General features: G+C 36.4%; 1 protein-coding gene across 1 annotated transcript in view; it reads right to left on the reverse strand.

The window, feature by feature from the left end:
- EFCAB3 (EF-hand calcium binding domain 3) overlaps positions 1 to 13,331 on the reverse strand; it is a 494,329-nt gene that overhangs the window by 474,407 nt on the left and 6,591 nt on the right. Inside the window, exons 3-4 of the mRNA XM_070561747.1 lie at positions 10,115 to 10,275; positions 593 to 707 (exon numbers count right to left, since the gene is read on the reverse strand). Of these exons, the coding sequence (XP_070417848.1) occupies positions 593 to 707; positions 10,115 to 10,275 (276 nt within the window). The remainder of the gene's footprint in view (positions 1 to 592; positions 708 to 10,114; positions 10,276 to 13,331) is intronic.

Raw genomic sequence — 13,331 nt, forward strand, 5'->3', positions numbered from 1 at the left:
AAATAAAAAGAAACATATACCTAAGTATATCACATAGTGAATAGAGTAGGTTGAATGGTGGCCCCACAAAAAGTATGTCCATACTCTAATCCCTGGAACCTATGAATGTGACCTTATTTGGAGAAAACGTCTTTGTAGATGTAATCAAGTTAAGAATCTTAAGATGAGATATACAATGATGTGCTTATAAGAGAAAAGTAGGGGGAGACTTGAGATATAGACACAAGGGAGAAGGCCATATGAAGAGCAAGATGGAGGCCACGATGAAGTTGTGCTGCCACAAGCCAAGGAATGCCTAGGGTCATTGTTACAACAGCAGAGATGTTAACAGAGAGCATTGTAATAAAAATACTGGTCTAATGGAGAAAGAAGGGGAAAAAAATCATATTCTTCTGAAAGAGTTCCTCATTTAATTTTTTTGAATTTTTTTTAATTTAAAAAAAGGAGGAGGAGGGGTGAGGAGGAGGATCTGGGGGAAGATGAAGAAGAAGAAATATTTAAGACTGTGACTTGGACTAAAATGTAATGGCATGTTTGAGGGCTAAGGATAACACTTGAAAGTAAAAAGAAATATTTCCAGATCTTTATTTACCTCAGTTCTTTCAGTATGCAATTGTGCTTGTAAACTTTTCTTTCTCCTGACTTTTTTCTCTCTTGAAAAATCAGAGGATTTTTCTTCTCCACATAGGCATACTGATGTTTCATACCTAAATTGCACAGAAAATTGGAATAATTCCTGCCTTGTTCTTTTCCTTGCTCATCTTCTTTTTTTCATCTTTTATTCATGGAAATTTTCAAACATATACAAAAGTGGACAGAATAACATGATGATCTCCCCACGTACCCACCACCCAGCATCAATAACGGACAATCCTATTTTATCTATATCCCTATTCTTGCTCCCATCCCTTACAGTTTTGAAGTACAATCTAGTATCATATTATTTCATAATAAATTTATTAATATGCATTTCTACAAGTTTTTTCTTTCAAAAAAATATTTAAAATACCATTATGATACCTAAAAAATTAACAATAATTTCTTAACATCATCAAACATCCAATCAGTGTTCAAATTTCCAATTGTCTCATACATGTCAAAATTTTTTAACATTTGCATCAGGATTCAATAATGTTCCCATATTACAGTTGGTTGGTATGTCTTTTGGATCACTTTTCATCTATAGGTTCTCCTTCGATGTCTTTTATTATTATTATTATTATCATTATCGTTATTGTCAGGTCATCTGTCCTATAGATTTTCTGCAGTCTGGACTTTGCTAACTGTATTACCATGGTTATAGGATTCTAAGGACTTGATCAGATTAACACTCAAAAAAAGGTTTTTTTGACAAAACCACTACATAGGTGGTGGTGTTTTCCCATCAGGAGGCATATAATGTCCAAGTGGCTCTCTATTTGTGATATTAGCAGCTACTTATACATAGTAACTAGATTCAGTAAATCATCAGGGACTGCAAAATGGTCATATTCTAAATCTACCATTCCTTCTTCACTCATCAGCTTGAAGATTTCTATAAAGAGAAACTTTTTCTTATGTACTATTTGGTTACCCAGTAGTACGGTTCATATAGAAAGGCAGCATAATTTTTTATTCTTTTCCTTTATCTATCACTTTTCATAACAATGACTTGGCTGGCTTATAACCTCCAACAATGATAAAATAATTTTTATGTCATTTTGGACACGTGGATTTAAATGCATTAAATTCATTTTAATTCCCTGCAACTATTTTTCTTATTGATGCTCTAATTTTCTCATGTGTGGTGGGAAGAGGTGGCAGCCTCTTCAAGGAGGCTCCCAAGTCCTTTTGGTACATCCCTGGTAGCAGTCTCTGTTAGTTTCCTTATTTCTGGAAGACAAGATGCTCCAGTCTCATCTATACACTTCCTTTCTCAGACCTGCAATTAGACATATCTCCAAAGAAATGGTTCCTTTTAATAAGAAATGATACTTCAAGACTAAAGTCTGGCCACTACAGGCTGAACTTCTTTTTAATAATTATCCTGCTCTCTTATGACTTGGTTTTCTCTTCTTTCTGCTTCTTTTCCCTCTTCTATTGGACTGTCAAAAGCTTTTGTAACACAAACATCCCATAAACAATATAACAATGAGATGACTACAATAAGCCTCCATTAAATTTGAAAGAGAAGATCTCCTGGAAATTGCATACTTTGCTTCAAGTAATCCAGAGTAGACTTAAATTTCAAGGACAACTCTAAAATTATTTTTGTGCTCCTGGGACCCTGTAGACTAGGCAGGATTCTGAGAAAGGCTAGATCTGAAACTTGTCTGCACATTGGAATCAGCTGAGAGCTTTGAAAAAATACTGATATCTGTCTCTCATCCCCCAAAATTGTGATTTAATTATTTTGGGGAGTGGGCTGTTATTTGGAATTTTTCAAAGATACTCAGGTGATTCTAACATGAAAACAAACTTGAGAACCACTATGACAAACCCCTCAGCTTGTTTCTACCCAGAACTCACATCAACTGGGCTGTAACTCAATATTTTAGAAGTAATAACTTATTCTTCCTTGTATGCAAACTAAAAGCTGTTTAGCAGAAGTGGTTCCTTCCTCTTAGAGTAACCTGCCATGTAAGGGCTGCTTAGGTGATACATAGGACGTGACTGCATTAAATCTACAAAGCTTTAGATAAACTTAGCCCTAAGCCAAATTGTGAAATAAAGGAAATTTTTATTATGCACCCCATTCTCCTTCCTTAGCAGGTATCTTGCCCTTTTGATATTCTATCCCTTTAAATCCAAACCCCAGAATTCCTAACCTGAGAGCCCCATTATCTTGCTATTAGCCCCTTGAAGCTGTCCCCTCTGCTGTCCTCCACTTGTAAAGACAATGACTTTAACCATTTTGACTATGATCCAGAGTATAAATATATTTTCTATTGAGATGTAGTACACACATACAGAGAGAGAGAGAAAGCTGAAACACTTTCTCAAAACAATATTTATCTTTATTATGTGAAAAGCACTCTAATGTCTTCTTCTTTTTTTTTTAATGCAGTGGACCTGATTCCTTTTTTTTTTTTTTTGAGGAAGATTAGCCCTAAGCTAACATCTACCACCAATTCTCCTCCCTTTGCTGAGGAAGATTGGCCCTGAGCTAACATCCATGCCCATCTTCCTCTATTTTATATGTGGGACACCTGTCACAGCACGGCTTGATAAGCAGTGCGTGGGTCCATGCCCAGGATCTGAACCAGTAAACCCTGGGCCACCTAAGCACGGAGTGCAAACTTAACTGCTACACCACTGGGCCAGCCCCTTCAATTCTATTCTAATTTCTTTTTTTAAAACAATACTAGCAGCAACCTCCTAAGTTGATTTCATGACACACAAAAGAGTCACAACCTAGAGTCCACTGCTACTTTATATCCCCCATCCTCTCCCCATTTATCCCTACTGATCTTTACTGAAACTGATCTTTACATTTCTGGAATAATTATGGCTTCCACTGCACTAAACGTTTTGTTTTTGTTTTTGTTTTTTGCTGAAGGAGATTGGCCCTGAGCTAACATCTGAGTCAACACTTCCTCTATTTTGTATGTGTGTCGCCGCTACAGCATGGCTTGATGAGTGGTGTAGGTCCATGCCTGGGATCCAAACCTGTGCACCCAGGCTGCTAAAGCAGAGTGCATCAAACTTAACCACTAAGCCACCAGGCCAGCCCCCAAACGATTTTTTTATCTTTTATCATTTTTTTAAAAAGAATGTGTGTTTTTTAATTATGGGATGATTCAAATATTTTATGGGATAAGAATGTGATAATTATGGGACTACTGTCATATATGCAGTCCATCATTACTGAAATGTCATTATGTGGTGCATGACTGTACATCACTAGAGAAAATTAACAAAGTGCAAAGGAAGAGTGCAAGAGAGGAAAAAAGGAACAAACAAACTACAAAACAGCCAGAAAACAATTAACAAAACAGCAATAGCTAAGTCCATACCTATCAATAATTACTTTAAATGTAAATGGACTAAATTCTCCTATCAAAATACATACAGTGGCTGAATGGATAAAAAAACAAAACCTGTGTATATGCTGCCTCCAAGAGACTCACTTCAGCTTTAAGGACACACATAGACTGAAAGTGAAGGGATGGAAAAAGATATTCCATGCGAAAGAAAACCAAAAGACGGCAGAGGAAGCTATAATTATACAGGCATACCTTGTTTTATCGTGCTTTGCTTTATTGAGCTTTGCAGATAAAGCATTTTTTAACAAGATCCTCCACCATCAAAAAAGATTATGACCCTCTGAAAGCTCAGATGATGATTAGTATTTTTTAATTAAGGTATGTATATATTTTTTTAGCCATAATGCTTTTTCACACATAATAAACTACAGTATAATGTAAACATAACTTTTATATGAACTAAGAAACCAAAAAATTCGTGTGACTTGTTTTATTGCGATATTCACTTTATTGCAGTGGTCTCGAACTGAACCTACAGTATCTCTGAGGTATGCCTATATTAGACAAAATAAATTTTAATACATTCTAAGCCAAAAACTGTAACAAGAGACAAAGAAGGTCATTATATAATGACAACGGGGTGAATTCATCAAGAACACATAGCAATTGTAAATATTTATGCACCCAACATAGGAGTACCTAAACATATAAAACAAATATTAACAGATCTGAAGGGAGAAATAGACAGCAATACAATAATAATAGGGGACACTTCAATATCCCACTTTGGACAATAGATAAATCATCCAGACAGAATATCAAAAGGAAACATTGGACATAAACTACATATTAGAACAGATGGACCTGACAGACATATGCAGAACATTCTATCCAACAGTAGCAGAATACACATTCTTCTCAAGCACACATTCAAAGTTCTCCATGATAGATCATTTTTTAGGCCACAAAATAAGTCTTTAAAAACTTACAAAGATTGAAATCATATCAAGCATCTTTTTTGACTACAATGATATAAAACTGGAAATCAATGAAAGAAGAAAACTGGAAAAATCACAAATGTGTGGAGATTAAACATGCTCCTGAACAACAAACGGGTCAAAGAGGAAATCAAAAGGGAAATAAAAAACATCTTGAGGCAAATGAAAATGAAAACACAACATATCAAAACTTATTTGATGCAGCAAAAGCAGTTCTCAGAGGGAAATTTATAGTGACAAATGCCTACATAAAAAAACAGAAAGATGGGCCGGCCTGGTGGCACAGTGGTTAAGTTTGCACGTTACGCTTCGATGGCCCAGGATTCGCCGGTTCAGATCCCGGGTGCAGACATGGCACTGCTTGGTGAGTCATTCTGTGGCAGGAGTCCCACATATAAACTAGAGGAATATGTGCATGGATGTTAGCTCAGGGCCAGTCTTCCTCAGCAAAAAGAGGAGGATTGGCAGCAGATGTTAGCTCAGGGCTAATCTTCCTCAAAAAAAAATTAAAAAAAGAAAGAACTTGAATAAACAACCTAACTTTACACCTCAAGGAACTAGAAAAAAAACTAAGCCCAAAGTTAGTAAAAGGAAGGAAATAACAAATATCGGAGAAGAAATAAATGAAATAGAGACTAAAAAGACAATAGAAAAGATCAATGAAACTAAGAGCTCATTTTAGGAAATGATAAACAAAATTGACCTCTTTAGCTAGACTAAGAAAAAAAGAGATTCAAACAAAATCAGAAATGAAAGAAGAGATATTACAACTGATAACAGAAATAGTAAAGGTCATAAGAAACTACTATGAACAATCATACGCCAACAACTTAGGTAACCTAGAAGAAATGAATAAATTCCTACAAATATACAAGCTACCAAGACTGAATCATGAAGAAACAGAAAATCTGAACTGATCAACTATCACTAAAGAGACTGAATCAGTAATCAAAAACCTTCCAACAAAGAAAAGTCCAAGACCAGATAGCTTCCCTGGTGAATTCTACTAAAGATTTAAAGAATTAATGCCAATGCTTCCCAAACTCTTCCCAAAACTTGAAGAGAAGGGAACACTTTCAAACTCATTTTATGAGGCCAACATTACTGATACCAAAGCCAAACAAGGACACTACAAGGAAAATTACAGGCCAATAGCACTGATGAACAGAGATGCAAAAATTCTCAACAAAATACTAGCAAGCCAAATCCAACTGTACATTAAAGGATCATACACCATAATCAAGTGGGATTTATTTCTGGGATACAAGGATGGTTCAACATAGGCAAATCAATAAATGTAATACACCACTATGGAAGAAAAAACCCAGGCCTCTTCCTGTGTTTCTCCTTTACTCTCACACTACTACTACACTCACAACACTTCTGACCCCAAATGTGTGGGGATTTTCACCTCACCAAGTAATTCTCTGCAACACTAGTTGGGTATCCTACAATTTAACACAATTCTGACACTATCTACCCAGAGATACCATCAAATCCTACAGGATAAGTGTTCAGATTGCCCCCACTCCACTTCAGAAGCCAATTGCAAGTGTAGATTGTTATCTGTGCTTCTGACTGAAGCACAATCAGAGTTTGAAGTTATGGTGTATTACCCTCCTGAATACCCTTGTGGATATATTCACCAACCTGGAATATCTCCAAACCCCATACTATTGGGAATTTTATACAGGCATCTTCATTGTAGGCATTATCAATTATTAACTCCATTTCAAGCCGCTCTCCCCGCTCTGAAGAGCTTCTAGGTTAGTAAACATATCTATCCACTAAGAGGGTGACACATCCCAACTCCATGGGGACAGAAGTTCCTGTGCTTGGGACCCTCCCAGGCCTCTCCCTATGTATCTCTTCATCTGACTGTTCATCTATATCCTCTATCATGTCTTTTAATAAACTGGTAAACGTTATATAAGTGTTTCCCTGAGTTCTGTGGGTCACTCTAGCAATTAACTGAACCCGAGGAGGGGGTCATGGGAACCTCTGATTTGTAGCCAAGTCAGACAGAAGTTGTGGGTAACCTGGAGACCTACTATCTGTGATTGGCATATTAAATGGCAGGGCAGTCTTGTGGGTCTGAGCCCTTAACCCATAGGACCTAACACTGTCTCCAGGTAGATAGTGTCAGCATTGAGTTAAACTGTAGGACATCAAGTTGGTGTCACTGAATTGCCTGGTGTGGGGAAAAACCACACATCTGGTATCAGAAGTGTTGTGAGGGGCCAGCCCAGTGGCACAGCAGTTAAGTTCACACATTCCCCTTCAGCAGGGGTTCGCCAGTTTGGATCCCGGGTGCGGACATGGTATCACTTGGCAAGCCATGCTGTGGCAGGTGTCCCACATACAAAGTAGACGAAGATGGGCACGGATGTTAGCTCAGAGCCAGTCTTCCTCAGCAAAAAGAGGAAGATTGGCAGCAGATGTTAGCTCAGGGCTAATCTTCCTCAAAAAAAAAAAGCGTTGTGAGTATGGTGGAAGTGTGCAAGGAAAGGAGAAACAGGGAGAAGAACTGAGGTTTTCCCTAATATAACGACATTAACAAAAAGGATAGGATAAAAATCATATAATCATCTCAACAGATGCAGAAAAAGCATTTGACAAAATTCAACATCCTTTCATGACAAAAACTCTCAACAAAGTGGGTATAGAAGGAATATATCTCAGCATAATAAAAGCCATATATGACAAGCCCAGAACTAACATCCTACTAAATGGTGAAAACCTGAAAGGAACAGGACAAGGGTGCCCACTCTTGCCATTTTTATTCAACATAGTACTGGAAGTCCTAGCCAGAGCAATTAGGCAAGAAAAAGAAACAAATGCACCTACATCAGAAAGCAAGAACTTAAATTGTCTGTTTCCAGATGGCACAATCTTCAATATAGAAAACCCTTGAGATTTCACCAAAAAACTGTTACAACTAATAAACTAATTCAGTAAATTTTCAGGATAAAAAAATCAATATACAGGGGCTGGCCCTGCAACCGAGTGGTCGGGTTAGCAATCTCCATTTCAGAGGCCTGGGGTTCACCAATTCGGGTCCTGGGCACAGACCTACACACTGTTCATCAGGCCATGCTGTGGTGTCATCCCACATAGAAGAGCTAAAATGCCCTACAACTAGCATATGCAACTATGTACTGGGGCTTTAGGGAGAAAAAAAAGAGAAAGACTGGCAACAGATGTTAGCTCAGAGCCAATCTTCCTCACCAAAAAAAAAATCAATATACAAAAATCAGTTGCATTTCTATACACTAACAATGAACTCTCAGAAAGAGAAATTAAGAAAACAATCCCATTTACAATAGCATCAAAAAGAATAAAATACTTGGGAATAAATTTAACCATGGAGGTGAAAGATATGAATGCTTAAAACTATGAAACATTGATGAAAGAAACTGAAGAAAACATAAATAAATGGCAAGATATTCTATGTTCACAGACTGGAAGAATTAATATTGTTAAAATGTCCATATCACCCAAAGTGATCTATGGATTCAATGCAATCCCTATCCAAATTCCAAGGCCATTTTTCACTGAAATAGAATAAACAATCCTAAAATTTGTATAGAACTAAAAAAGATATCAAAGAGCCAAAGCAATCTTGAGAAAGAAACCATAAAATTTCTAGAAGAAAACATAAGCAGTAACACTCTTTGACAGCAGTCTTGGCAAAGATTTTTTGGATTTGACACCAAAAACAAAGGCAACAAAAGCAAAAATAAACAAGTGGGACTACATCAAACTAAAAAGCACCTGCACAACAAAGGAAACTATCAGCAAAATAAAAAGACAACCTATGGAATGGAAGAGAATATTTGCAAACCATATATCTTATTAGTTAATATTTAAAATATACAAGAAACTCATACAACTCAATAGCAAATAAACAAACAACCCAATTAAAAAATGGATAAAGGACCTGAACAGACATTTTTCTAAAGACACACAAATGGCCAACAGGTATATGAAAAGGTGTTCAACATCACTCATCATCAGGGAAATACAAATCAAAACCACAAAGAGACATCACCTCCCACCTGTTAGAATAGCAGTCATCAAGAAAACAAGAGAGAACAAGTATTTGCAAGACTGTGAAGAAAAGGGAATCCTCATGCACTGCAGGTGGGAATCTAAACTGGTGCAGCCACTATGGGAAACAGTATGAAGAGCCCTCAAAAAATTAAAAATAGAACTACCATAAGATCCAGCAATTCCACTTCTGGGTATATACCCAAAAGAAGTGAAAAACAGGATCTTAAGAAATATCCGCACTCCCATGTTCATTGCAGCATTATTCACAATAGCCAAGATACAGAAACAATCTAACTATCTGTCAACAGATGAATGGTTAAAGATGTGGTATAAATACAACAATGGAATACTATCCAGCTATGAGAAAGAAGGAAATCCTGCCACTGCAACAACATGGATGGACCTTAAGGGCATTATGCAAAGTGAAATACGACAGAAAAAGATAAATACCATAGGATATCACTTATATGTGGAATCTAAAAAAGCCAAACTCACAGAAACAGAGAATGATGGTTGCCAGGGTATGGGGGTGGGGGAATTAGGGATACGGAGAGGCTGGTAAAACAGTATAAATTTTCAGTTAGAGATGAATAAGGTCTGAGGATCTAATGTATAACATGGTGACTATAGCTGATAATACTGTATTATATAATTGAAATTTGCTAAGAGAATCAAACTTAAGTGTTCTCACCAAAACAAAAATTAAATAAATAAATAAAGGTAAATATGTGAGGTGATGGATCTGTTAATTAACTCAAAGGTAGTAAGAATTTCACAATGGATACACAAATCATCACAGCGTCCACTCTTACAGTTTTATTTGTCAAAAAATAAAGGACAAACACAGACCTATGGACAACTACTCTCCTATAACTGGAAGCCTATGATAGTTTATAGGCTTCCACATGGCTATGAGAGAAGTGAGAAAAAGTGTAAGAATGGGTATCTAGGAAATAAAACTAAGCTCCAGAAAGGATGGCCACAAATATGCATGATCCTTTATACTCAGTACATTATGAGAACACATGAGCTACATTTTTGGTTTTCTTAAACTTGCAAAAGAATAATTCAATTAAGTATGCTCAGAATTTAACTTACGTTTTTCTGTGTTCTAGGCTCAAACCTCTAATTTCAGGCGAAATCCTTTTCTCTGTTCTTTTAGAAAACTTGATGTATTTCTTGCTATCAATATATATCGATGGCAAGTGGGTTGCAAAAGAATTACAGTCATCTTCTGATAAATTAGTATTTTCTTCTGCCTGGGGAGAAATCAAGAGCCACAGTCAGCTATGTTCTCTTTACACATATAAATTAAATAGGACATTCTGGCTCAAATTATTCATTTTAGATCAATATTTTCTCTAAAAGCCAGCCCTAGTGGTCTAGTAGTTAAGATTTGGTGCTCTCACCCCCATGGCCCAGGTTCGTTTCCTGGCCAAGGAACCACATCACCCAACTGTTGGTAGTTATACTGTTGTGGCTGCATGTTGCTGTGACGCTGAAAGCTATGCCACCGGCATTTCAAATACTGGCAGGGTCACCTATGGTGGACAGGTTTCAGCGGAGCTTCCAGACTAAGACAGACTAGGAAGAAGGACCTGGGCACCCACTTCCAAAAAAATTGTCCATGAAAACCCTATGATAGCAGCAGAGCATTGTCTGACATAGCGGTGGAAGATGAAAGGATTGTGCAAAAAAGACCAGCAGGGTTCCACTCTGCTGTAGATGGGGTCACTAGGAGTTGGAATCAACTCAACAGCATTAACAACAAAAATTCTTTCTAAAATGTTGCTTTGCTGTTAGCTCTACCAAAGAGAATTTGGTTGAAAATGTTCATTCATTAGTGCATTAGTCCAGATTAGGTATATTATTCTAAATGCCTCCAACTTTCCTTTCTGCATTATGCAGCTGTAAAATGCACAGCATTCACTAATGTATCTAACATTTATTGAATCTAATTCTTAAGGCATTGTTAAAGTTAACTTCATTAAAATTAAAAATATCTACTCTGCAAAAGACACTGTCAAGAGGATAAGAGGACAAGCCACAGGCTGAGAGAAAATATTTGCAAAAGATATATCTGATAAAGGACTGTATTCAAAGAATGTTTATTTTGTATATTCAAAAATTATACAAAATTCTCTTAAAACTCAGCAATAAGAAAAAGAACAACCCAATTAAAAAATGGGCAAAAGATCTTAACAGATACCTCACCAAAGATGATGTACAGATGAAAAATAAGCACATGAAAAGATGCTTAACATCATGTTATTATGGAATTGCAAATTAAAACAACATAAAGATACCACTGCATATCTATTAGAATGACCAAAACCCAAATTACTGACCACACAAAATGCCCACAGGATGTGGAGCAAGAGGAACTCTCATTCATTGCTGGTGGGAATGCAAAATGGTACAGCCACTTTGGAAAACAGTTTGGTAGTCTCTTACAAAACTAAAATTCTCTAAGATACAATCCAGCAATTGCACTTCTTGGTATTTACCTAAAGGAGTTGAAAAAGTGTGTTCACACAAAAACCTGCACATGGATGTTTATAGAAGCTTTATTTATAATTGCCAAAATTTGGAAAAAACAAGATGTCCTTCAGTAGATGAACGGATAAATAAACTGTGGTACATCTAGACAATGGAATACCATTCAGTGTTAAAAAGAAAATGAGCTATCAAGCCGTGAAAACACATGGAGGAAACTTAAATGTCTATTACTAAGTGAAAGAAGCCAGTCTATAAAGTCTACAATCTGTATGATTCCAACTATGTGACATTCTGGAAAAGGTAAAACCATGAAGACAATAAAAAGATCAGTGGTTTCCAGCGGTGGGAGGTGAGAAGAGATGACTAGGCAGAGCACAGAGGGTTTTTAGGGCAGTGAAACTATTCTATATGATATTATAATAGTGACTATATGTCATTACACATTGGTCCAAATCCATAGAATGTACAACATCAAGAGTCAATCCTAATATAAACTATGGACTTTGGGTGATAATGATGTGTCAATGTAAGTTTATCAACTGTAACATCAAATGTATCACTGTGGTGCAGGATGTTGATAGTGGAGAAGGCTGTGCATGTACAGCAGCAGGGGTTATATGGGTACTCTGTGTACTTTCCACTCAATTTTGCTGTTAATCTAAAACTGCGATAAAAAATAGTCGACTAAGAAAAAAAAGAAAAAGCTATATCGCTTCTAAATAGACCTCTCCACCTAAAAAAAGGAATTAGAGCTTAGGAGGAATAAACATCTTTAGAAAAAGAGGAATGAAGTTAGAAATATTCTCTCTTGAAACTTGGCTGTTTGCTTAAAACAACTGGACTGAATCTAGTTGATCAAAGGTGCATTAGTTTTTAATGCCTGAACAGATCATACAGGCAATTATAAAGCGGATTACCAAGGGAGTTCAGAGAGAACCTCTATTTCCAAATGAGATGGAAATCTTTTAGAATCTGCATACATTTGTTTTACAACAGAGGCACACCTTTAACAACTTGTTTCAAAAAGGAAATGTGACTTACTGCCTTGATGAGAGTTTATTACGAATAATGAAAGGATTCCTAGAGAAATGAGACCCAAAGAGAGAAAAATGACCCAAAATGGAAACCAGGGGAAAAAAAAGGGATGGGAATCTAAAAAGACAGAGGAGCACAAAAACCTGTTATCAAAGGCTAGATGAATGGGAACAGTTAAATAGTTAAGTAAAAACTAACAACACAGAAGAGAAAAGGAAGAAAAGAATCTTTGAAACTCTATGGTTAAAGGTGAACCATCTGTGAAGTTCAAACTATATAGCCTAAGGAAAATAAACTGCTATGATATTTTAATATTGTTAATTTTTTTAATTTTTTAAGAATTCACTTTCAAAATCAGTTTATAAGGGTACAATCAACGAAGTACTATTTGTAAAAAGATAGAACAGATTAAAAATACAGATATGCTATAAGTTACATATCTCAGTACCTAGCAAGAAGCCCTGAAATTGTTTTTGGATTTATAGTATAGGCATATGTTTTACATGGTGGCACCAAATCCATTAAAAGAATAAGTTTAAATTATTAAGACTCTCAGTTGACAATGCTGAATTTTACCTGAGCCCTGCACTCCTGGAAAACAGTGAAGATTAAAGGAATCTCCTCATCCTTTTGTGTTCTGGAAAATAGCTTACTGCAAAGAACCACCCTTCCCCACATGATTTAGATATGATTCACGATGCTCCCCTTGTTTACCTATGACAAGACCAAACACTTTCAAAATTCCCTTTCTTTGTCTCATAAATGATTAGCTGAATTGTTT

This window comes from Equus przewalskii, chromosome 10 (assembly GCF_037783145.1).
Source record: "Equus przewalskii isolate Varuska chromosome 10, EquPr2, whole genome shotgun sequence".
Lineage (NCBI taxonomy): Eukaryota > Metazoa > Chordata > Mammalia > Perissodactyla > Equidae > Equus > Equus przewalskii.